Source organism: Scyliorhinus torazame, chromosome 31 (assembly GCF_047496885.1).
Source record: "Scyliorhinus torazame isolate Kashiwa2021f chromosome 31, sScyTor2.1, whole genome shotgun sequence".
NCBI lineage: Eukaryota > Metazoa > Chordata > Chondrichthyes > Carcharhiniformes > Scyliorhinidae > Scyliorhinus > Scyliorhinus torazame.
In genome coordinates, this window is record NC_092737.1 from 9971905 (window position 1) to 9998680 (window position 26776).

The 26776-nt window shown below is 46.9% G+C and overlaps 1 protein-coding gene across 3 annotated transcripts in view; it reads right to left on the reverse strand.

Annotated features, from left to right (window-relative positions):
• Window positions 1-8366: 8366 nt before the first annotated feature.
• LOC140404663 (P2R1A-PPP2R2A-interacting phosphatase regulator 1-like) overlaps window positions 8367-26776 on the reverse strand; it is a 42651-nt gene continuing 24241 nt past the window's right edge. For all 3 annotated transcript variants that reach the window (XM_072493299.1, XM_072493300.1, XM_072493298.1), the window contains 3 exons: window positions 20318-20382; window positions 17365-17467; window positions 8367-14239 (listed from right to left, as the gene is read on the reverse strand). In XM_072493299.1, the coding sequence (XP_072349400.1) occupies window positions 14107-14239; window positions 17365-17467; window positions 20318-20382 (301 nt within the window). In that variant the 3' untranslated portion in view covers window positions 8367-14106. The remainder of the gene's footprint in view (window positions 14240-17364; window positions 17468-20317; window positions 20383-26776) is intronic.

Consider the following 26776-nt stretch of genomic DNA (forward strand, 5'->3'; position numbering starts at 1 on the left):
CTGTCCCAACCAGTATTTTAATCTCTCAACCAACATCAGCCAGAATGGATGAACTGGTCATTCACGTCCTTGAATATTGTGGAACCTTGTCTTAATAACAATGGTGATACAAAGTAAATGGTTTAGCTGAAACACGTTTGGACATTCTGAGAATGCAAAAAGGCGCTCGGCAAAAACAAACATCGCCAACTTGAAGCGAAAAATAAACAAGGCCTAAAGAAAAGAATCTGCGGCAGAAGAAAGAATTGCCTTTATATAGCGTCTTTCATTACCTCAGGTCATCGCAAAGTCAATGAAGTACTTTTGAAGTGTAGTCACTGCTGTAGTGTAGACACATGTATAGATAGTTATTGTAAGAAGTCTTACAACACCAGGTTAAAGTCCAACAGGTTTGTTTCAAATCACTAGCTTTCGGAGCACTGCTCCTTCCTCAGGTGAATGAAGAGGTATGTTCCAGAAACATATTTTAGGAAGGATGTGGAAGCTTTGGAAAAGGTGCAAAGGAGATTTACCAGGATGTTGCCTGGAATGGAGAGTAGGTCTTACGAGGAAAGGTTGAGGGTGCTAGGCCTTTTCTCATTAGAACGGAGAAGGATGAGGGGCGACTTGATAGGGGTTTATAAGATGATCAGGGGAATAGATAGAGTAGACAGAGACTTTTTCCCCGGGTGGAACAAACCATTACAAGAGGACATAAATTTAAGGTGAATGGTGGAAGATATAGGGGGGATGTCAGAGGTAGGTTCTTTACCCAGAGAGTAGTGGGAGCATGGAATGCACTGCCTGTGGAAGTAGTTGAGTCGGAAACATTAGGGACCTTCAAGCGGCTATTGGATAGGTACATGGATTACGGTAGAATGATTGGGTGTAGATTAATTTGTTCTTAATCTAGGACAAAAATTCAGCACAACATGCGAGCATTTGCAGGTAATTAAATCTTTACAGATCCAGAGAGAGGGGTAACCCCAGGTTAAAGAGGTGTGAATTGTCTGAAACCAGGACAGTTGGTAGGATTTCGCAAGCTCAGGCCAAATGGTGGGGGATGAATGTAATGCAACATGAATCCAAGGTCCCGGTTGAGGCCGTACTCACGTGTGCGGAACTGGTGTTAACCTGGTGTTGCAAGATTTCTTACTGTGCTCACCCCAGTCCAACGCCGGCATCTCCACATCATAGATAGTTATTGACATTCACAGTTCGAGGATACAGCCATTTGGGTCATCAGGGGGGGTTGCTAATCAGTTCAAATGCCTTGGTCCTTTCCATGGCTTGGGTGTCAATTTTATAATGGGATGGTCAGATCTGAATGCAACAATTAGCATTGAATCAAAATCAGTCCCTAGTCCATGTATGAAATCTCATTAAATTCGTATGGCCTTTTCTACTTGCATTCCCAACTTTAAAAGTCTATGTTTCTACACCCCTGGATCTCATTTTTCCAAAATTATGATCTCCGACCAGACCCCAACAGTGGCTAGGATACTGGACTGAAACCCGAATAGTTTATTTTATTTTGTCAGACTGTGGAAAGAATATTTCACTCCAGGAGTGATTACACAAAAAAATAGGGATTTGGTATTTTTAAAACATAATTTTATCATTAATACATATTAAAGTCTTAAATGCCACACTCAAAAATAACCTACAATTACCCGTGAAACAATAATACGAAATACAGTAAATACAATACCCTTAATTACTATCTCTATTCCTAATTAATTAATAAGAAAGAAAAGGGCAGCACGGTAGCATGGTGGTTAGCACAATTGCTTCACAGCTCCAGGGTCCCAGGTTTGATTCCCGGCTTGGGTCACTGTCTGTGCGGAGTCTACACGTTCTCCCCGTGCGTGCGTGGGTTTCATCCGGGTGCTCCGGTTTCCTCCCACAGTCCAAAGATGTGCAGGTTAGGTGGACTGGCCAAGCTAAATTGCCCTTAGTGTCCAAAATTGCCCTTAGTGTTGGGTGGGGTTACTGGGTTAAGGGGTGGAAGTGTGGACCTTGGGTAGGGTGCTCTTTCCAAGAGACGGTGCAGACTCGATGGGCCGAATGGCCTCCTTCTGCACTGTAAATTCTATGAAAAGCATACAGCTCTTAATCTATCCTGCATCCCAAAGGCACAGAGTAATACTTGATTTCCAGAACAGATTTGGCTCCTGTTAAAATCCATGCAGACTCTAGCGTGATGTCTTCAAAAAGCTGTTTCAGCCTCCCCTTGTCCTCAGACAAGTCTGCACGGCTTTAAATACTATTAATCTTTTTTAAACTACCGTACTGAGAGAGCAAAAGACCTTCCTTGTGGACTGTGTTAGCCAGATCCAAACTCAACTCAAAAGCTTTCTGAAAATGTCTGAATACCTTAGCTCCACCCACCAATGGCATAATCTCCCCAGGCTGAAAACAAATTAACTCCCCAGGCAGAAAACACATCAATTCCTCAGGGACTCACCCTAGTCAAACAAAAGTGTATTAGCCCAGGTGTTTTACTCTGGTCTATTTAACCTCTGGCTCCTAAATGTTTTCTGGTATTTAAAATACCCAATTATTATTTTCCAATTAAGGGACAATTTAGCGTGGCCAATCCACCTACCCTTCACATCTTTTTGGGTTGGAGGGTGAGACCCACGCAGGCACGGGGAGAATATGCAAACTCCACATGGACAATGACCTGGGGCCGGGATCGAACCTGGGTCCTCAGCGCCGTGAGGCAGCAGTGCTAACCACTGCACCACCGTGCTCTCCGACAAAACAGGATTCTTTTAAAAACATGACTGCTGCAGTCAAACACACTCTAACCCAGGCTTTTAAGCCTTAAATTGTCAAATGTTTTCCATCCAATACATCTCAAATCCTGCATTCGTCACACCAATCTCAAGAAATTACACTTTACACTATAATTCACTGTAATTTCCCCATAAAATCTACTATTCTCACATTACCCTACACTGAACTGCATCTGCCAAACATCTGCCCACTCTGTCTGTTTAATCTGTAGTCTTTAAAATTTGCCACATCCCGAAATTTGGACTCATCGGAGAGCTTTGATATTCACCGTTGATTGTCCACGAATCACAGTACAAAACCTGCAGCATTGTGAAGTGTGAGGAGACCAGCCTCAAAAGGGCATAGACAAGTTGGTGGAATGGGCGGACAGCTGGCTGATGCGCAGAAATGTGAAGATCTTGGTAGGAAGAACATGGAGAGACAGTATAAAAAAAAGGTATAATTCTAAAGGGGACTGGGGGAGCAGAGGGAGTATATGTACATAAGTCATTGACGGTGGCAGGCCAAGTTGAGAGCGCAGTTAAAAAAGCACCCAAGCTTTATGAATGGGGGCATAGAGTACAAGAGCAAGGAGGTTATGTTGAACTTACATAATAGAGGAGTTTGGCCTCAGGTGGAGTATTGCATCCAGTTCTGGACACCACACTCTGGAAAAATGTGAAGGCATCAGAGAGAGTCCTGAAAAGATTCACAAGAATGGGGAGGAACTTTAGTTATGAAGATAGATTGGAGAAGTTGGGACTCTTTTCTCCTCAGAGAACAAAAGGCAGAGAGGAGATTTGGTAGAGGTGTTCAAAATAATATGGGGGCAGGTCAGAGCAGATAGGGAGAAGCTGTTGACACTGGTGAAAGGATAGAGAACGAGGGGGCACAGATGTAAAGTAATTCTAAAGAAGCAAAAGGGGCATGAGGAAAAACATCTTCACGCAGAAAGTGGTTAAAGTCTGGAATTTACTGCCTGAGGGAGTGTGGTAGAGGCAGGTTCAATCGAGGCTTTCAAAAGGGAATCTGACTGATGAAGATTGTCCAGGTCTAGGAGGAGAAGCTCTGGGAATGGCACTAGGTGAACTGCTTGTTGAGAGGGCTGGTGCAGATACGAATGACCTCCTCCTGTGCAAAAATAATTCAGTGATTCGGAATCATTTATGTAAAACAGCTCGAGCACCTCAGTAAATTTAGCCTTACTCTCTACCCCTTGGGTGTGGCTACATTCCTTTTAATACAGTTTCCTAATGAACCTCTTACCTAGCACTTTCTTAAATTCATGTCGTCAAAATCCACAGCATTCCCATTTTCTTTACATCGCAACTTTAAAAATTCAATGAAATGGGCAAGGGCGAAGACAAGAACCTGGACTATCCTGGATTATCCCACACAAGATTAAACCAGTTTGGAATGGTACAATAGACATTATCCACAGACAAGACTAACTGGCTATAATTTCCTGGCTTCTCCCTTACCTCTTTCTCAAAGGATATAACATTTACCACAACTTCTGTTGCCAATAACATTTCCCTCATCCACATCTTTGATTTTGGCAGTGGAGAGATGCCAGTGGATACTTCTCCTGCAGTGTTCACTGGTGGACATCCAGGATAGCTTCGTTGATAGTCAGGAGCGAGAACTCTTAATTTCTCCTCTTGTCTGGAGTTCCAATCTATAAAGGCTTTGCACATAGTAAGTCGAAATTAATTTAATGGCAGGTGCGTTATACCATAACTCATGTTGTGGTATTTCACAGACAAAAAGATATAGCCTGGATGTTGCAATATTAGTGTGGTTTATTTTGGACAATGCTGCCAAGAGATAGCATATAAATGATGAGCTTATCAAGTGTGGAATCAGGGACACACCCCATGTAACCACATTGGCAGCCGTTACAGAAACCGTTAAGAGGTAACGGCCAGCACAAGGCAAGTATCCTTAGACCAGGGGAGGCCCGATGGCACAGTGGTTAGCACTGCTGCCTCACGGCGCCTAGGACCCGGGTCCAATCCTGGCCCCGGGTCACCGTCTATGTGGTGTTTGCACATTCTACCAGTGTCTGTGACTCTCACACCCTCACAACCCAAAGATGTGCAGGATAGGTGGTTGGCCACGCTAAACGGACCCTTAATTGGGAAAAAAAGAATTGGGCCCTGATCTTTAGTGCGGGAGGTTTTGTTGTCCGCATCATTTACCATATAAACCCTCTCCGACAATCAGAATCGCTGATGGCGCCACGGATAGGAACTTATTCCAGGTACCCAGAGTTTATTATTCAATGGTACATCTTTTGTAGACATTTTAGTTAGACTATAGCTACCCTCAGCTTAGGCTATTATAATGTAAGTAGGTCTAAGCCTTTATATGCAGTATCCAAAAGCCAAAATGATCTGAAACATAATTTTAAAAAAATATTTAGAGTACCCAATTATTTTCTTTCCAATTAAGGGGCAATTTGGCCTGGCCAATCCACCCAACCTGCACATCTTTGGGATGTGGGTGAGACACGGGGAGAATGTGCAAACTCCACATGGACAGTGACCCAGGGCCGGGATCCGAACCCATGAAACATAATTGACCCCAAGGGTTTCGGATAACAGATACGTGACCTGTATCGGGGGAGGGTAGGAATAGGGCCAGTACAGAGCGATCAGGGCCAGGAAATCGCAAAACGTGCGCAGTGGAAAATCTTTCTTGAAATAAATAAACAATGGATTGGTCTGGAACCTTACAAGGCTTGTTGTTCAACATGGAACCCTGCTTTCCAAATTCTCATCGATCAGGTTATTGGAATAGAATGAAGAGAATCTTAGGGACAATTTGATGATGCCTGTTCGCTCTCTCCCAAAATGGTAGCTGAATTTCGAGTGGCCAAATATACTTCTAAAGGCCAAGAAGCACTTGGCTATGCAAAAGGGCCATCTCAATGTCCACGTGTGTGCAACTGCATCAGTCATTCTTTATAACTTGGGAGTTACAACTTGCCATTTTTCAAGAGTTCTAATTTGGATCTCTGTTCGGGGAAGACAATGTGCGCTCTCGGTGGTCAAATTCAGTGATTTATACGGCAGCTTTTCAGAGAGTCTCCCAATTTCTGGATTGCAACAATTTGGATTCAACGCACAAGTTTCCAAGAACACCTGTATCGCTTTGTTTCACTTGATCATTTTCAATGATATCTCACCCAACGGCACCATTGGAAGGAACACATGAAGTTTCACTGAGATTTGGGGAGGGTAACGGTTTGCACCAGCGATTAAACTAAAGGTTCTATGGTCCAAAGCAAACCTTCGAACCTTCTATTCATCTGCCATAAAGATGGGCTTTCTCAGCATGGGGCAATAAAGAAATTATTAATCCTTCCATAACCACCTATATATGACCAACTCTATATTCAATCTCAATACCGTTTGTGTCACAGTATTCAAAATTCTGCAGAGTTTATGAACAAATAAAACAAGTTATCATTGGATTTGTTAAGTTTTCTTACAAATGCAATATATTCCTTTTTTTTTTAAATGAAGGGATTTCACAATTAGTTTTTTTTTCCTGATTTGGAGCCAAAAACATCCAAGTAGTTGTAATAATTGAGCTATCCAGGGCGACATGGTGGCGCAGTGGTTAGCGCTGCTGCTTCACGGCGCCAAGGTCCCAGGTTCAATCCCCGCCCTGGGTCACTATCCATGTGGAGTTTGCTCATTCTCCCCGTGTGTGGGATTTGCCCCCACAACCCAAAAGACGTGCAGGGTAAGTGAATTGGCCATGCTAAATTGCCCCTTAATTGGAAAAATAAATTGGATACTCTAAATAATTGCGCTATCGTATCATCGACATCATTCTCACTGTACCTGCTTGGATCATCTTGGGGAATAGAGATTTAACAGGATGTGTTATGTGGAGAGGGAGGAGAAACTGGAACCGCTCTCCTTTGAGCAGAGGTTAAGGGGAGATTTAATAATAGAGGCATACAAAATCAAGAAAGATTTTTGAAAATGTTTGTAAAAGAGTTGACAGCGAGAAATTGTTTCCAATGGCGGGATGGTCGATTACCACGAGGACACAGATTTTTGGTGGATTGCCAAAAGAGCAAGAGGGGAAAATGTATTTTATGCAGTGGGACGCGATCTGGAATGCACAGCCCGACAGGGAGGGGGGAAGCGATTCAATAATCTTCAAAATGTAATTGCATAAATATTTGAAAGGGAGAAAAATTGCAGGACCATGGGGAACAGGGAGCTGAAACTTGGAAAATTCTTTCAAAGAACTGATTCAGGCGCAATGGACCAAATAGTCTCCTTCTGCGTTGCAAGAGTCTCCGATTCTCCAGAGGGAGTACCTGGCTTGAAGGGGTGGGTAGCTAATCATGATATTCCAGACTACCTAGGTACACCGCAGGTGATTCACTGGTAATAATTCTTCACCCGGTGCCTAAATGTCCATTTAAAGGCAGATCCTACCTTGGCTGTGCTAATGGCTTCACAAAGGCTAATAAAGGAAATACATGGAGTAGACAGTCAGAGACTTTTTCCCCAGGTAGAACAAACCATTACAAGGGGACACAAATTTAAGGTGAATGGTGGAAGATATAGGGGGAATGTCAGAGGTAGATTCTTTATCCAGAGAGTAGTGGCGGCATGGAATGCACTGCCTGTGGAAGTAGAGTCGGAAACATTAGGGACCTTGTTCTTAATCTAGGACAAAAGTTCGGCACAACATAGTGGGCCGAAGGGCCTGTTCTGTGCTGGATTTTCTATGTCATGACAACTGTGGGACAAGGGCGGAATTTAGAGGGCTGGTTCACCCTGGGAGCAAATCCCAGCATGGCCGCTAAATCTCACGGGAGAGCCATAACAGGATTTGTGTCAGCAAGATCTCGGAGATCTTTCCTGCACGCCCCCCCCCCCCCCCCCCCTCTCGCGCCCAGCGGTATGATCAGTTGGCAGTGCCCCATTAGGGGGGGGCTTCCCTCTAGAGTGGTGGTGGGCCCAGGGAAGTGCCCCAATGCACACGTGGCGTGTGTTTGTGTGTGTGAGGGGGGGGGAAGGGATGTTAGAGGTCTTTAAACTGAAGGTTTACACAGATAACTTGCATCTATTCAGCACCTTTCACACAGTGAAACGTCCCAGGCAAAAGCATTATCAATTAGACACCAATCCACATAACAAAGATATCAGAACAGCTCAAAAGCTTAGTGGATTGTTTTAGAGGAGACACGCAGTTGGGGGGGGGGGGGGGATATGTAACCAATAAATCAAAGCACTAAGATACATCACAGCTTCAATTAAGGAGTTTACAGCATGGCAGTGCTCAAGCCAAAAACCTTTGAGAAGTTCACAGTTCTGAAAATGGTGATATTTTGAATTGAAAAGCTAATTACCATACATATGCTGGCATAGGACAAATTCTTTGAGTGACGACACTTCAATAATATTTAATTGGCAGCAAGGCACTTTGAAGCATCCTGTGTATAGAAGTTGTTTACTTTCAGTCTGCACAATGTAATCCAATTGTCAATTTAACTGCTGTTTATTGGCTCTAAAGATCCATGAAATTGATTTCCTGCCACTTTATGACTTTCATCTGAAGAAAACTAGGTACACTTAATGTTTCATTATTTAATTTGTATGTACAAACATATCACGTTCACTGCTTTTTACAGACGAAGCATGGCATTTTCAACAGAGCCACGCAAACAGAACAATGCAAAAACACTGTATTCCCAATTTACAACACACCATTCCCAAAATCCCCCCCCATTCACAAGGTTCTGTGCCTGCCAATACAGTGCCCTATGATCCACCTCAATACACACATGAAGCCAGATCATATTCAGGTCCACGATATTGTGCACCGATGTTCAGCATCCCAAATCGCCAAGCCAAAGAATCTTTTGACCACAGGCAACACTGCAAAGCGAAGAGGAGGCCGAGACTGGTGCAACTGGGCACAGGATGGACGATGTCCTGCGTAGTAGTGAGGGTGAAGAAATATTTTCAAATGCAAGTTGTTACATTACTTCGCTCGGTCTGTGCAGGTCTGCATTGCAATTGTCAATTCCAACGTACTGCGGATTTCTGATGTAATGCTCCCGGCCGGACTACCGGTTTTAAACAATTGTTTCAGCACACCCACAATATCAATTCTTTTGGGGCTAGTCTCTAGCAGTCGGAGATTACTGCTGGAGTGCAGTTTCATAGGCGCTGGATGCCAACCAGCTCCGCACCCCTGGTGCCTGCTTTTCCTGTGAAGAAACCCACACTGGTACATCACATCCCTGTTCTTAGACTAGCCAAAAATAGAGGCATTTTTCAGACTAAGGATGGTGAAGCCAACCTGGTTGCTAACTCAATCTGGTCTACGAGGCGCCATGCTCATAGTAGGCTACGCCGTTTCCAATAAGCTAAACGGTTTTCCAAATGGTTATAAGTATGCAAAACAAAACTCCAGAATTCCCCGATCCTGCTCTTTGCATCAACTGTTGCTATTGGATGCATGGTCCCACATTACATTTAAGCTTCAATGCACCATTTGACTGGAATGGGACTCAATGAGAACAGGCTGCACCAGAGAAATTTAGAACTTGGGTACCTTATGTCACCATCTAGGTCCTTATAGATACAATGCCATGACTGGCTTCCCGGGCAAAGAGATCACCCAACATACTGAACAAATCAGAGTAATATACAAAAGGCCGTGTCAACTTGCACATCACTGCTGGTCCATGGATTTTTATAAAGAGTAACTCATTGCACTGTTAAAAACTCCACAAGAGCAAGCTATGCAGGATTATTTAGCACGCTGTATCTGTTGTTCAATCATTCCAAATCTTTTAATTCCAAAAATTATTTTCTCCTTTATTCCTTTCCGCTTTCCCAAGAAAAGGGAAGTGTTGTATTGCACCCACTGCTAGCCAGGTTGCTTAAGGGGTAGGGCCCATAAATTCCCGTCGGTGTTGAATGAAGTGGGGGGGGGGGGGGGGGGGGGGGGGTGCGGAATACTGTTGAAAATGGAAGCACGGTGGACTACTCAACTACATTTCAACATAGTTTACAAATTCGCCAGAGAAATGGCACGTCTGTCCGGTTGTTCCAGAGGAGGTCCAGATAGAGCTTTCGTCACCAATAAATTATTCCACTTATTTCACATGAGCGTGTGGGAAGAATAATTGGCTCCCTCATTCCTTAACCTATTCAATAGACGGTGATGCCAAAAGAAAAAACTACCTGATTGGGGAAATTAATCTTTCCTACCTTCCTGAGATAATCAAGTTCCAGAAGTAACATGGTTATTCATGATGCATCGCAAGATGCTCAAGCTAACTGAAAAGATTTCCTCAGTTTGAAAAAGTTTCAAATTTAAAAAAAGCCAGCGCACTCAACATTCCTCACAAAATACCATTTGGGAGAACTTGCAAAGGATCTAAAAAGAAAAAAAATCCCAATCATATTTCATTTGGACCATTATGCGAAGAGTAAAACATTTGTAGAGCTCCAGGGTAAAGGGTGGGAGAGGAGTGGCATAAGGTGAATTGCTCTTCCAGAGAGTCAGCACAGACACAACGGGATAATGGCCTCCTTCTGTGCTGTAGTTTATGATGGTTAGAAATGGCCAATCAGAAAAACACAAGATGCCTTGTAAATGCCAGTGACCTTTTCTTTGTTCCGCTCCCGACAAGCCATTCTGGCCTCTTGAAGAAATCTGATGCATTGACATGTGAAACATGGCCATACAGCCCCTCGAGCCTGCCCTACGAAACTAGTCACTAATCAGCAACTCTATTCTGCTCTCACCCGCCACCCACTGGGCATTTGGGTAAGGTGAGCAAACAGATTTTCGACCAGGCCGTGTCTGTGGGCTGTACCTCACCTCAATCCCAGAGATCTATGAAATGGGTTCTAAAACATAAACCCCAATCTGAATAGCGATTACCGTAATATATTAAAAGCTTTGCGTCTGTGCACATTTTGTCAACTCCGCGCCCCCCCCCCAAAATTATAAATCTATATCCCCAATTCCAATGGAAACTCCCATGTTAAACATATTAGGTTTTAATTACACCCGCATCCCACTTGTCACAAACTGGAATAGAAAGCTGGTCTCAGTTGCTGACCACAAAACTTATCTGGTTCACCAAAGTCATTTAGGGGGGGACCTCCCATCCTCTCCCGGACTGTCCTACATGTGACTCCAGACTCACACTAACTGCCTCAGGAAGTGGCAGAGCAAGCCATTCAGTTCAAAGGCAATCATGGGGGGGCAACAATATGTTGGGCAGGCCAGCGACACCTCCACGTCCATGAAAGAATAACGAAAAAGTCATCACTAATGGGCAGGACGGCGTGATTGCAGAGTCAATAAAAAGTTACACGGGTGGTTATTGAATGTGGATGTAACAATTTATAATGGAAACAAATTGGACAGAATGTCTGACTTTCAAATGCACCCTAGTCCAATTATTCTCCCAGAATTTAATCCGTATCACCTAAAGACTACATGAGTGCAACGTCACAGGGTAGACTGGTGTTTTGTGTGGTAACAGTGTACCGGATTTCTTTCTCCTTAAAGATTGTTGCCGAGGGACACACGCACACTCAAACAAGCTATTTCAGCTACGATACAAGCCAAGAAATTGGAGGCTTGTCAATGTCCTCCCCAGCCCCCACCCCAGTTTTTGAAATGGTTCGAGACTCCCGCCTTTCAGAGTTCCACTCTAAGTCACCCTTTACCACGCTCCACGATGTCAAGGCAGTTACGCCTCTTTTTTTTTTTTTGCACGATTTTTGACCTCAAACACTTGTTGGACCTCTTCGAAATTCTCACGCGTATCCTGGCAATCAACAAATTTATTGTTTGCAGTGACATTATGAGTGGCAACAATAGACAAGACTGACCTCTCTGAATTGACAACTCTCACTGCGTATATATATATATCTATATATAATTAAATATTATATAAAAAATATAAAATTGGCACCAATGACCGTAAATTTATTCTCTTCATATATTGCATCATCACTACTCAGTGGTTCTCTCACCCAGTGATTGTAAAGAATCATTTTGTAACCCTTTTGAGTTTCGGCATATTAACTGGAATAACACAGTACTATCTGATAACACGTGTGCTGTACAGTGTCAAACAAGTGAACGGAATTCAAGCACAGGAAGGCATCAACGGCAATCAGGCATCCCCATTTCTTCCTTCCGAGAACAAAACTCGCCCACTCCGTGATTCTTTTTCTTAAAAGGCTTTGGTACGAAACGAGTGCCAACAATAAAAATGAAAGCTCAATCAAAGTTCCCAAGACTTTGAATATTTAACTAGCCCGATCCATTTGCCTCGGCGTAGAAGCAGCAATGTGTTTTATTGAAAGCAGGTAGCTAGTTACAGGATAAAATTACAGAGGGGAGGGGGGTCATTGAAATTCCCAATTGCTCGTCAGTCATATGCGTCGTCTGATTTTAAATTCTGTGGCTCTAAGCTTGGACGCCCACAGCAACAGTGACGGGACCAATATAGTACGAAGCTGCTGAAGCAATACACAGCAGCTAACCTTGCAAAAGAAGCAAATAAAACAGAATAAAGCTACCAGGTCTTCCAGATGCCTGGAGCCTAAAACATTGCACACAATTGTCTTTAGCTTTGCGTGGCAGTGACCGCTTGGGTCTCAACAAGATGGACAGATCGACTTGCCAAGGAATTCCACCCACGTTGATAATCTCAATCATTCTCCATTTCAGCTTCATATCTCCCGCTATATTACATTCAATTATCAAAAGGAGCCTATGGAATTAAATTTCCAGTTGCAAGCCCCGTCCACGTGAACACCGCATTCCTGATTCCAGGAGTCACTGCTGCAGCTCTTCGTCAGCTAGGTTCCAAAAGTAACAGCATCGAGAATTTCCTGGTCCTTCGAGACATAATAACCGCATCCCAAGTTAAAAATCAAGATGGCTGCACTTGCGTACAAGTCTGACAAAGGTCCCCCCCCCCCCCCTCGTCGCCTGCCTTTAATTGCTCCCACCGTCAATACTGAACCACTGGAGACGGACGGCTCAATTTGTAATGCTGTAACACCGAAACCCGTCTCCCCAGTTTGTACCCAGCAGCAACTGATTCAGCCCACAACATCAGGGTCAAGCAGAAGGCAGTTTTCCGACAAGGGACGCGTTGGGTTGGTGGTTTCTGTTTTAAGGAAAGCACCCCACAAGCTTTGCAGGGCTCATGAGAGATCCTGCCTCCGAAAAAGACAGAGTCACGTTGGGTAGAGATGAACAAAGTTAGTTCTGGGAGAGACCGTTTGATATAAGACACTGTGCCAATAGGAAAATTACTGTGAGCTGAATGTAATGTATGTGGGCAATCTATTATGTGGGGAGAAACCGCAAAATAAGCACAATGTACGCCGTGAAAATATTTGCATCCTATACGGCGACTACAAGCCCCCATGATGGTTCTCAATACCACCGCAGTGAGCAGTGATCTGTAATCTGCTCTTTTCCTTTTGTTAAAGGCAGTTCCAACAGGACAAAAGAGTCCAACACAGAAGATAACCCGAATGATATGTAAATTGTTTTTGGTTATAAATGATCCAGGAACCAACTTCACAGAAAATAGAATCAGATAAAAGCGACAGCAAGCCAATCACGGTCTCCAAGCATGGTGAAGTCACCGCTCGTGTGTCATTACATCTTGCACATCCTGTCAATGCAGGAAGTAGCTGCCATCTCAGGGTGGAGGCAGGCCCAACGTCAATGGGTGGGAGGAGACAGAAGCCCCCCTTTCACTCCCACTGGTACAGCTCACTTGCTATCACAGAAACGACTGGCCCCGTCTACAGCTTCCCATTACATCAGGCCGTCGTGTGTGCAGAACCGTGTCCCGTTCTGTCAAGTCGTACTTCTAACGGTTGACACCGACCAACCTTTCCATAATGCAGGCTCCAGCGCTGTTGGCACACAACGCACGCACACAGACGCGCGTGCGCACACACATACACAGAGGGCAGGAGAAGCTCCTCAAATCTCTTGCAGCCTCACAACTTAAATTTCTCTACAGCGATTCATACAGTGGTCTATACAGAGAGCAGGCACTAGGTCCTAACCCAAATGGCAGAGAGTCAGGTCAGCTCCAACCTTGGATTGTGCTGTTCCAGGCCAAGTGGCAGACAGGAGCGACCTTTGTTCCCCTACTCACTGGCCATCCTTAAAAGGTTTCTCTCACTAATGAACTATACAGTTGGCTATAAAATACTGATTAGGAACGCTATTATACAGAATCCTCTAACAAAGTGCTTTATGTAGCCCATCTCTTAGAATATAGGTGATTGTCTTTTTTTTTGTTCACATTCCAGGTGGGTGAGCCACAGAGGTGTATGGCGAAGTGAAACCAATCTCAGTGACGGATGGTGAAGCCGCGACGTAAGGCCCTGATGGAGGCACAGTCTGGGGAGGGCTGCTGATCACACATTCCAGGCTGAAAGAGACAAAAGATATCAGGGGAAACACCGACGTTAGTAGGGGCTCGTCCACACGGTTGCGGCAAGAAGCTTAAAATTCTTGGCTTGAGCTTTCCTCCCAGTTTTCCTCTTCCCCCCCTTCTCGGCTTTCCAATCCGTTCCAGAGTACAACAACAATAACGTGCCGGTGTATCGCGCCATTAATGCGGTGAAATGTCCGAAGGGGCTTTACTGGAGCATTATTCAACCAAATGTGGCAGAGTCACACCGGGAGAAATGAGGGGAGGTGACCAAAGGCTTGGGTCAAAGAGGTAGAGTTTAAAGGGCTGTAAAGAGGAGATATTGAGATTGAAGGAAGGGTTTCCGGAGCTTAGCGCCTCAGAAGCTGGAAGCTAGGCCACCAACGGTGAAGCAGCTAAAACAGGGGATGTGCTAACCAAACTGTAGGAGCGCCGCGATCTCAGAGTGATGCAGGGCAGGTGTAAATTACAGCAACAGTGTAAGGCACATTTAAATTTAGTGTCTGGACAATGCACTCTCTTCTAATAATAATCTTGATTAGTGTCACAAGTAGGCTTACATTAACACTGCAATGAAGTTACTGTGAAAAGCCCCTAGTCGCCACATTCCGGCGCCCGTTCGGGTACACAGAGGGAGAATTCAGAATGTCCAATTCACCTAACAGCACGTCTTTCGGGACTTGTGGGAGGAAACCGGAGCACCCGGAGGAAACCCACGCAGACACGGGGAGAACGTGCAGACTCCACACAGCCAGTGACCCAAGCCGGGAATCGAATCCGGGTCTCTGGCGCTGTGAAGCTAACCACTGTGCTACCGTGCCGCCCACTTTATCCCATTCCTCGCCTGTTTCGGGCACTGAAGCTGCTCGCTCCACCACTGAACCAACTCCAATTTGGCCAAGGCCACCAGTGGGGGTAACAACCCGAGGAGCTCGGTTCTGACCCACGCCGGGTGATGGCTTTAATCAATTAGTTAGGGGAGAGGCAGAAAGGTAGAAATGAGCCAATATTTCTGCTCCTTCCAGTGACCCCGATTGGAAAGGTCACATGGGTGGCCACAAGGCAAGACCAAGATCCGCCTTGTTAATTAGCTCATTGTTAATATTTTAGAGGTAATGTTCGGGGGGGGAGATTAACGTTGAACTGTAGAAATGGAATTAATGCAACTGGAGCGGTTCTGAGTCTACTACACTTAAAAGGTTGGGGCCGTGTTGACTTAAAGGGGTTAACAGCTTGAAAGATCAGATCCTGTAGTAGCAGTTGGGCTTACCTTGCTGGAAACATGACATCCACACTGTTTGTAAAGAAGCGCAGTCCAGAGAGATGTTTTGTCTTGTGAGTTAAAAGTTAAATAGGTTTAAAAGCATTCAGTGAATGCTGAAAAGCTACATTATGATGGAGCTGCATGGAGTTTAAGAGGGTTTCCAGGTTTCAATTTACCTGTGTATTTGCTGGGGAAGGTTTTGATTGCAATTTGAAACCCATGTGGTTTTGCAGCTCACAGAAGCCCAGTTGGTGCAGTTAGGTCTCAGGATAAGACCTAGGAAGCCGAGGTGGTGGCGGAAGGTCACTGGTTCTGTACTGGAGAGGGTTTAGGGCTCAGAAGAAGCCCTGGGAGTCATCTATAGCTGGGTGCAGCTGGGAGAAACCCAGGGACAGTGCCAGCTTAGTGAAGCTAGCAGTCTACAAAGGAGTTGCAAGCGGACAGGTAATTGGGGCTAGGAGTGCAGCTTTTTAAATCCCGTGGAATGCAGTCTCGGGAGGAGAGACTGAACCACTGGGAGGTGAGCAGGCCTCAAAGACAGTCCAAGTTAGAGTGGATTTTGAGGGAATTCAGAGGTTAGGTCTTCGAAAGTGAGGAATTAAAATCTCTTGCGAGGGAAACCTCACGGGCGGCACGGTGGTAGCACTGCTGCCTCACAGCGCCAGGGTCCCAGGTTCGATTCCCGGCTTGGGTCACTGTCTGTGCGGAGTCTGCACGTTCTCCCTGTGTCTGCGTGGGTTTCCTCCGGGTGCTCCGGTTTCCTCCCACTGTCCAAAAAAGTGCAGGTTAGGTGGATTGGTGATGATAAATTGTCCCTTAGTTCAGGCATGTGCAGCTTAGGTTATACGGTTCCGGGAATAGGGGAGGGGGAAGAGTGGGTATGGGTAGATTGCTCATTTGACTGGTCGGGGCAGACTCGATGGGCCAAGTGGCCTCCTTCTGCACTGTAAGAATTCTATGTAACCGTTTTATTGAGATTTTGTGACTTAGTAGTCACTGACCTCTGGGTGGGTTGCTGAGAAATCCATGGGATCTAACTTGGTCGCATCTGCCATATAATGAGCTGAGCATTCAATGAGTTTGCCTTTTAATTCATATTTACCTCATATTAATTTTGAATGTTGGATCGTAAGATAGATTTTTTTTATTTTCTGACTTTGTATAGTCAAGTCTACTTTGTTTGTTTAAAACTGTGGAATCTTGTGGCTCTATTCTCCTAGTGGATAACTGGGATTGCAAACTTTGCCTACTTTAAACGTAACTTACTGGTTCCTAACAGGCAAAACACTGGAAGAAACGGTGCAATCCAATATGCAGCAAGAATCAATGTCTCCAGGACAGGTGAAAGTGGAAAATAACAAGGAATGGACCTTGGCAACAGTTAATCTTACACACTCATAGAATCCCTACACTGCGGGAGGCCATTCGGCCCATCGAGTCTGCACCGACCCTCTAAAAGAGCAATTTACCCAGACCCACTCCCCTACTGTATCCCCGTAACCCCACATAACCTGCACATCTTTGGACACTAAGAGACAATTTAGCACGGCCAATCTACTTAACCTGCACATCTTTGGACTGTGTGAGGAAAGCGGAGGAAGCGCACGTAGACCCGGGAAGAACGTGCAAACTCCACAGAGACAGTGACCCGGGTCTGGAATTGAACCCAGGTCCCTGGCACTGTGAGGCAGCAGTGCCAACCACTGCGCCACCCATGTCAGAACAAAATGTTTAACTATAGGTCCTTAAATTATCACCAAACACGTCAGTAGTGGGTGCTGGGGAAGAGAGAACGCATCATGGCTTTACTTAGTTTATAAACTCTGCTTGGAGAGAAAACAATTTGCATTTTACGTACCTGTGCGAAAGCAACGGAGTTAGCAGAGTAGTCTCAGTATTTCCAATCCCAGGGACTCCACTGACAAATAATTTCTTTGGAGGGGAATCCACTTCCATGTCACCTGTCGGGAGAAGCAAAAACCATGGATGGCGAGCAGAGGAAGTGAGACGAGAGAGTGAGCGAGAGAGAAATAATGGAAGGCACAAGTTTCTTAACTCCATCAAGTGTACTAACAAATTAAGACAGCAGGTGGTACAGGAGGAAAGGCTGGAGAAACTCTCTAGGGCCTGCACCAATCCCAGTACTACATTGCTCTGGGACTTTACCTACCACTATGGGACAGTGGGAGGTGCCGCTGCCTCTTTATTACAGAATGATGCAAAGTAATGGGCATACAGAAATAAACGCAAAACCTGCACGAAGTACAAAGGGAGGGATAAGTGTTCAAGAAAAGCTAGCATTAGCTAGAGTTTTAATAACCAGGGAGATGAAATTCCAGCGTCTATCCTCATATACCTCTTGCCTCCTCCAATGGGGAGACAATGGCGTGGGAGTAATGTCACTGGGCTAATAATCCAGAGGCTCAGCCAATGTTCTGGGGTCACAGGTTCAAATCTCACCACAGCAACCAGCGGAATTCAATGAATCAATAAATCTGGATTTGAAAGCAGTCTTACTAATGAATCATCAACTTATGTAAAAACCCATCTGGTTCACTAATATCCTTTAGGGAAGGAAATCTGCCGTCCTTACCTGTTCTGGCCTACATGTGACTCCACACCACAGCAATGTGGTTGGCTCTTCACCACCCTCTGCTATTTTAACACACTGATCAACATATTCTTACTAAATTAATCTCTTAGGACTATTTCAATACATTTTTAAACTTGTTTAAATTAAATTGCCTGTACAACCATTGAGATGGCATGGGCAAGAGCTGAATGTGAACACAATTCTCAATATGCTACATTGCGGAGAGGAAATCCAGACTCAACCTGATCCTTCACAAAACCACAGAATCGCTTTTAAAAGTGGAGGCTGGTAAATGCTGGTATGCAGGGGGACTTTGACGTTCTTGTATATGAATTACAGCATGTTCACCGCAGGTACAGGAAGTAATTAGGAATGCAAGTGATATGTTGGTCTTTACTGCAAGAGGATTGTGAGCATAAGGGTAAAGAGTCAAGCTGCAATAATCCTGCAGTGTGGTGTAAACATAGGTCTCCTGATCCAAGGAAGGATATACGAGTTATGGAGGGGTGTAACCAAGGTTCATTAAATTGATTCTTGGGTTGAGGGGGCTATCCTAAGAGGAGAGTTTACAAAATGTATTTTCCCCAATTAAGGGGCAATTTAACGTGGACAATTCCCCTACCCTGCACATTTTTGGGTTGTGGGGGAGACCCACGCAGACACGAGGAGAATGTGCAAACTCCACACAGACAGTGACCCGGGGCTGGGATCGAACCCAGGTCCTCGGCGTCGTGAGGCAGCAGTGCTAACCACTGTGCCACTCCTAAGAGGAGAGACCGGGTAGAGTGGGCCGATATTCTCTGGAGGTTGGAAGATTAAGGGGTGGACTCATTGAAACGTACAGAATATTTTAGAGGACTCTAACAGGACAGATGCGCGGAGGATGTTTCCCCTGGTTGGCGAGTTTGGAACTGAGGGGCACATCCTCAGGATAAGGAGGTGGCCACCTGGGTCTGAGACGAGGAGAAAGCTCTTCACTCGAGGGTTGCCATTCTTCGGAATTCTCTTCCCCAGAGGGTTGTGGAGTGGCTGCTCAGTCATTCAGCCACTACCTCACTGAGTGGTGGAGCAGGTTCAAGGGGCCGAATGGCCTACCCCAGCTCCCTTTGCGTATATTTATGACTACAACACATCGGAGATGGCGAGGAATACCACTAGTAAAGGTTATGGGTCGCGGCGCTGGTGTCATCAGATACTATTTATTCTCCAGTCCCACTTATCAAATTCAGGATCACAGGCAGCAGAGAGAATCTGCAGTTAACGAAGGCCATTCGGGCCATCTGGACTCTGCTGGTCACAGGGCGAGGCCCAGCGTTTTGTTGCCCATCCCTAAACGCGCCTCGAACTGAGCATCTCGCTCGGCCATTTCAGAGAGAGGCAGTGAAGAGTCACCCACATTGCTGTGGGGTCTGGAGTCATGTGTAGGGCAGACCGGGTAAGGACGGATTTCCCCTTCCCTGAAGGACATTAGTGAACCCAATCGGTTTTTTTTACACCAATCGGTGGTAGTTGCCGTGGTCGCCATTACGGAGAGTAGGTTACTAGTCCACCCCGCCATAACGGAACTGGGCGACAGCACACAGCGCCGGTCCCGCACCATTCACGGTCACAGGTTCTCCCCCATAATCCCAGAATCCCTACAGTGCAGAAGGAGGCCGTTCGGCCCATCGAGTCTGCACTGATCCTCCGAAAGAGCACCCCAACGAGGCCCACTCCCCCGCCCCATCCCCATAGCCCCAATACCCCACCTAAACACTGGACACTAAGGGGCAATTTAGCATGGCCAATCCACTTAACCTAATAATGTTCGCAACAAAGTCAGTCTGGAAGAGAAAGGCAGGTTCATGTTCAGTTCAGATGAAGTGAACCACCTGAACTGCGAACATGTCTTTTGCTGCTACATACGGCTGATAATCGGCTGTACATTCCCAGCACTTTCCATTCATACATTCAAATAAGATAATGCTTTTTAAGCATATGTTTAAGAACCACAGAATGGATACAAGAGGCTGCTGCCAATCAATTAGAACCCTTTTCTCCTTTCGTATAAATTGTTGCGATCATTTGAAATTGGGTATTCTTGCATTTGTCCTGTTGAGTGCAAGGCCAAAAACTTCAGCAGCAAGTCTTTCTTTCCCGCAAAGTAAAAGCTTGAAATTTAAAACAAAATGACTAAAAGTACTTGCATTTGTAAAAGGCATTACTGAAGGCTCCTTACCTTTCCTCTTCAATGGCCCCAAGGCACTGGGTCGTATAGCAACACTGGGGCTGACACTTCTCCTGCTGTAACGGAAAAGACAAGTTCTTACCTTGGCAGGCACTCAATGGGCGACTCCCACCCACACCGATACCCGGTGTTACCGGCTGCTGCAGCTAAATCTGCCCTGCTGTGTTCGGAGGCAGGGGGAGTGAAGGCTCTGGTCCTAGAGCGTGTGCCCCACCTTTAAAGAACCTCCCCAGTGAAGATAATTGCAGCTGAAGTGGGAGGGCATTTTCCCCAGCCCAGTGTACAAAAAAAAGGGAACATTCAGGAGAATGAAGGGGAGAGTGTGAGCGAGAGAGGGAGACGGGCTTCCGGGTGCGGCGATGACCAGCTAAGTCGCACGTTTCGGCAGCTCCCGGTGGAACGGACTATTGGGCTCTTAATAAGAGCCCCAACGGCAATTTTAACGGCTAAAAGTACTGTGCGGTGAACCAGAAGGGAATCCCCCCTGGATACGGATGAAAAAAGGAGAGGAAAGTGGCCGGATTGCGGTGGATCCTTTAGAGCAGCGGCAAGGAAGGCAAGCAGAAACCAAGATGGCGTCGGAAGGTGGCAGTTTAATATGGGGCCCTGAACAACACGAGTTTTTGAAACGCTGCGTGGAAGAGCTTAAAAAGGAGATGAAGAAGGAGCTGTTGGCCCCGATATTACAGGCGATCGAAGGGCTAAAGGATGAGCAAAAGACCCAGGAGCGGGAGCTTCGGGTCGTGAAGGCAAAGGCTGCCGAGAACGAGGACGATATACAGGGCCTGGTGGTGAAGACGGAGATGCACGAGGCACACCATAAACGATGTGTGGAAAGATTGGAGGTGCTGGAGAATAACGCGAGGAGGAATAATTTAAGGATTCTTGATCTTCCTGAAGGTGCAGAAGGAGCAGACGTCGGGGCATGTGTGAGCACGATGCTGCACTCGTTAATGGGAGCGGAGGCCCCGGCGGGTCCGCTGGAGGTGGAGGGAGCATACCGAGTGATGGCGCGAGGACCGAGAGCAGGAGAAATTCCTAGAGCCATAGTGGTGAGATTCCTCCGTTTTAAGGACAAAGAGATGGTCCTTAGATGGGCAAAGAAAACTCGGAGCAGTAGGTGGGAGAACGCGGTGATCCGCGTATACCAAGACTGGAGTGCGGAGGTGGCGAGAAGGAGGGCGAGCTTTAATCGGGCCAAGGCGGTGCTTCACAAAAAGAAGATAAAATTTGGAATGCTACAACCGGCAAGACTGTGGGTCACATATCAAGGGAGGCACCACTACTTTGAGACGGCGGATGGGGCGTGGACTTTTATTGTGGAAGAAAAACTGGAATAAGCGGGTTACTAAAAAAGAACGTTTGAAACAAAGTGGTGGGGCGAGTATGGGGGGCGAAGAGGGGGGAAAAAGGGGGGGAAAGATGAGTTTTATGTTATTAATCCTGCGATGCGGTAACTTTGCTCTCTTCCACAGGTGGTGGTGGAGGGAGGAAGGGAGGTGGAGGAGATGGGGCGTTGGCCATGGGGGGCGGGGCCAAAAGGGAAGCGCGGGCTTTGTTCCCGCGCTATGATAATCATGGCGGGAATAGGGAAGCAGGAAGGAGGGGGCGTCGCGCGGTGCGAGCCGAGGTCACGGGGGGGGAAGCCGAGGTCGGCCGAGTTTGCTGACTTCTGGGAGCAACATGGGGGGTGTAACTACGCTAGTGGGGGATCTAGCGGGGGGGGGGGGGGGGGGGGGGGGGGAGTTACTGGGTTGCTGCTGCTGGGGAGAGGGGGGAGCCGGAATGGGGTGGGGTGGGCAGGGGGGCGCCGCCTGGGGGGGGACACAGCTGTGTGGGAACCGGGTGAGGAGCTGGAAAAAGGGGATGGCTAATCGACAAGGGGGGGGGGTAAAAAGCCCCCCAACCCGGTTGATCACGTGGAATGTGAGAGGGCTGAACGGGCCGATAAAGAGGGCACGAGTACTCGCACACCTTAAGAAACTTAAGGCAGACGTGGTTATGTTACAAGAGACGCACTTGAAACTTATAGACCAGGTTAGACTACGCAAAGGATGGGTGGGGCAGGTGTTTCATTCGGGGCTAGATGCGAAAAACAGGGGGGTGGCTATACTAGTGGGGAAGCGGGTTATGTTTGAGGCAAAGACCATAGTGGCGGATAGCGGGGGCAGATACGTGATGGTGAGTGGCAAATTACAGGGGGAGGCGGTGGTCTTGGTAAACGTATATGCCCCGAACTGGGATGATGCCAATTTTATGAGGCGCATGCTAGGACGCATCCCGGACCTAGAGGTGGGAAAGTTGGTAATGGGGGGAGATTTTAATACGGTGCTGGAGCCAGGGCTGGACAGGTCGAGATCCAGGACTGGAAGGAGGCCGGCTGCAGCCAAGGTGCTTAAAGATTTTATGGAGCAGATGGGAGGAGTAGACCCGTGGAGATTTAGCAGACCTAGGAGTAAGGAGTTTTTGTTTTTCTCCTATATCCACAAAGTTTATTCGCGAATAGACTTTTTTGTCTTGGGAAGGGCGTTGATCCCGAAGGTGAGGGGGACGGAGTATACGGCTATAGCCGTATCACGCTCCACATTGGGTAGACTTGGAGATAGGAGAGGAAACAGAAGGGCGTCCACCCTGGAGAATGGACATGGGACTAATGGCAGATGAAGAGGTGTGTCTAAGGGTGAGGGGGTGCATTGAAAAATACTTGGAACTCAATGATAACGGGGAGGTCCAGGTGGGAGTGGTCTGGGAGGCGCTGAAGGCAGTGGTTAGAGGGGAGCTGATATCAATAAGGGCACATAAAGGAAAGCAGGAGAGTAGGGAACGGGAGCGGTTGCTGCAAGAACTTCTGAGGGTGGACAGGCAATATGCGGAGGCACCGGAGGAGGGACTGTACAGGGAAAGGCAAAGGTTACACGTAGAATTTGACTTGCTGACAACGGGTACTGCAGAAGCACAGTGGAGGAAGGCACAGGGTGTACAGTATGAGTATGGGGAGAAGGCGAGCAGGTTGCTGGCCCATCAATTGAGGAAAAGGGGAGCAGTGAGGGAAATAGGGGGAGTGAGGGATGAGGAAGGAGAGACAGAGCGGGGAGCGGAGAGAGTGAATGGAGTGTTCAAGGCATTCTATAAAAGATTATACGAAGCTCGGCCCCCGGATGGGAAGGAGAGAATGATGTGCTTCCTGGACCGGCTGGAATTTCCTAAGGTGGAGGAGCAGGAGAGGGTGGGACTAGGAGCACAGATCGAGATAGAGGAAGTAGTGAAAGGAATTAGGAGTATGCAGGCGGGAAAGGCTCCGGGACCGGATGGATTTCCAGTCGAATTTTATAGGAAATATGTGGACATGCTTGCCCCGATACTGATGAGAACCTTTAATGAGGCGAAGGAAAGGGGACAGCTGCCCCCGACTATGTCGGAGGCAACGATATCGCTTCTCCTAAAGAAGGAAAAAGACCCGCTGCAATGCCTATTTCCCTCCTAAATGTAGACGCTAAGATTCTGGCCAAGGTAATGGCAATGAGGATTGTGTCCCGGGGGTAGTCCACGAGGACCAAACTGGGTTTGTGAAGGGGAGACAGCTGAATACGAATATACAGAGGCTCCTAGGGGTAATGATGATGCCCCCACCAGAGGGGGAAGCGGAGATAGTGGTGGCGATGGATGCCGAGAAAGCATTTGATAGAGTGGAGTGGGGTTATTTGTGGGAGGTGTTGAGGAGATTTGGCTTTAGAGATGAGTATATTAGATGGGTACAGCTGCTGTATAGGGCCCCGATGGCGAGCGTGGTCACGAATGGACGGGGGTCTGCGTATTTTCGGCTCCATAGAGGGACGGGGCAGGGATGTCCTCTGTCCCCATTATTGTTTGCACTGGCGATTGAGCCCCTGGCAATAGCATTGAGGGGTTCCAGGAAGTGGAGGGGAGTACTCAGGGGAGGAGAGGAACACCGGGTATCTCTTTACGCGGCCGATTTATTGGTGTATGTGGCAGACCCGGCGGAGGGGATGCCAGAGATAATGCGGATACTTGGGGAGTTTGGAGAATTTTCAGGATATAAGCTGAACATGGGGAAAAGTGAGCTGTTTGTGGTGCATCCAGGAGAGCAGAGCAGAGAAATAGAGGACTTACCGCTGAGGAAGGTAACAAGGGACTTTCGCTACTTGGGGATCCAGATAGCCAAGAATTGGGGTACATTGCATAGGTTAAACTTAACGCGGTTGGTGGAACAGATGGAGGAGGACTTCAAGAGATGGGACATGGTATCCCTGTCACTGGCAGAGAGGGTACAAGCGGTTAAAATGGTGGTCCTCCCGAGATTCCTCTTTGTGTTTCAGTGCCTCCCGGTGGTGATCACGAAGGTTTTTTTTTAAAAGGATTGAGAAGAGTATCATGAGTTTTGTGTGGGCCGGGAAGACCCCGAGAGTGAGGAAGGGATTTTTGCAGCGTAGTAGGGATAGGGGGGGGCGCTGGCGCTACCGAGCCTGAGTGAGTACTACTGGGCCGCCAACATCTCAAATGGTATGTAAGTGGATGGGAGAAGAGGAGGGAGCGGCGTGGAAGAGATTGGAGAAGGCGTCCTGTAGGGGGACTTGCCAACAAGCCATGGTGACGGCGCCGTTGCCGTTCTCACCGAAGAAATACACCACAAGCCCGGTGGTGGTGGCTACTCTGAAAATCTGGGGGCAATGGAGACGGCATAGGGGAAAGACGGGAGCCTCGGTGTGGTCCCCGATAAGAAATAATCATAGGTTTGCTCCGGGGAGAATGGATGGGGGATTTGGAACATGGCAAAGAGCAGGAGTAACACAATTGAGAGATCTGTTTGTAGATGGGACGTTTGCAAGTCTGGGAGCGCTGGCCGAAAAATATGGGTTGCCCCAAGGGAATGCATTCCGGTATATGCAACTGAGGGCTTTTGCGAGGCAACAGGTGAGGGAATTCCCGCAGCTCCCGACGCAGGAGGTGCAGGACAGAGTGATCTCAAAGACATGGGTGGGGGACGGTAAGGTATCAGACATATATAGGGAAATGAGGGACGAGGGGGAGATTATGGTAGACGAGCTGAAAAGGAAATGGGAAGAAGAGCTGGGGAGGAGATTGAGGAGGGGCTGTGGGCTGATGCCCTAAGTAGGGTAAACTCATCGTCCTCGTGTGCCAGGCTAAGCCTGATACAATTTAAGGTGTTACACAGGGCGCATATGACTGGAGCACGGCTCAGTAAATTTTTTGGAGTAGAGGATAGGTGTGCGAGATGCTCGAGAAGCCCAGCGAATCACACCCACATGTTCTGGTCATGTCCGGCACTACAGGGGTTTTGGGTGGGGTGACAAAGGTGCTTTCGAAGGTGGTGGGGGTCCAGGTCGAACCAAGCTGGGGGTTGGCTATATTCGGGGTTGCAGAAGAGCCGGGAGTGCAGGAGGCGAAAGAGGCTGATGTTTTGGCCTTTGCGTCCCTAGTAGCCCGGCGCAGGATACTGTTGATGTGGAAGGAAGCCAAGCCCCCGGGTGTGGAGACCTGGATAAATGACATGGCAGGGTTATAAAGCTGGAACGGATTAAGTTTGTCCTAAGGGGATCGGCTCAAGGGTTCACCAGGCGGTGGCAACCGTTCGTCGAATACCTCACAGAAAGATAGAGGGAATGGAAAAGAAGAAGACAGCAGCAGCAGCAACCCGGGGGGGGGGGGGTGGGGGGGGGGGGGGGGGAGAGAGAACCAGAGGGATTCTCAGGGATGTTAATATATAAGTATATAAGTATAATATGTATAGGTTGTTGTTATAGATAATTGTATATTGGATGGTTAAAACATATTTTTGGAGAATATTTATTTGGGATAAGGCAGTTGCCATTTAGTTTTGTTTTTGTTTATATATTATTTATTTCTTGTTTATAAACTGGCCATTGTTATTTATATTGTGATATTACTGTGTAAAGGGTACACAATGTACTGTGATGGTTGGCCAAAAATGTTCAATCAAATATTTTTTTTTAAAAAAGAGAGAGGGAGACGGAGCTTAAAGACGGTGGAAAACTGGGAGCTGACGAGCTAAGCAATGAGCATTAGAAAGCAGTTGAAATGTGCTGAACTGAGCAAGCACTCCTGTTCAGAAAGAAAAAAATACTCTTAGACTGCAGGTCCCTTTAACAATACGTATACAGACGCCATTGCCCCACCTAAACTCTAATAACCCTTGATTATCACAATAGGCTTACACTGCAATGAGGTTTACTGTGAAAAGCCACATTCCGGCGCCTGTTCGGGTACACTGAGGGAGAATTCAGAATGTCCAAATTACCTAACAGCACGTCTTTCGGGACTTGTGGGAGGAAACCTGAGCACCCGGAGGAAACCCACGCACACATGGGGAGAACGTGCAGACTCCGCACAGACATGACCTGGCAGGGAATCGAACCTGGAGCTGTGAAGCAACTGTGCTAACCACTGTGC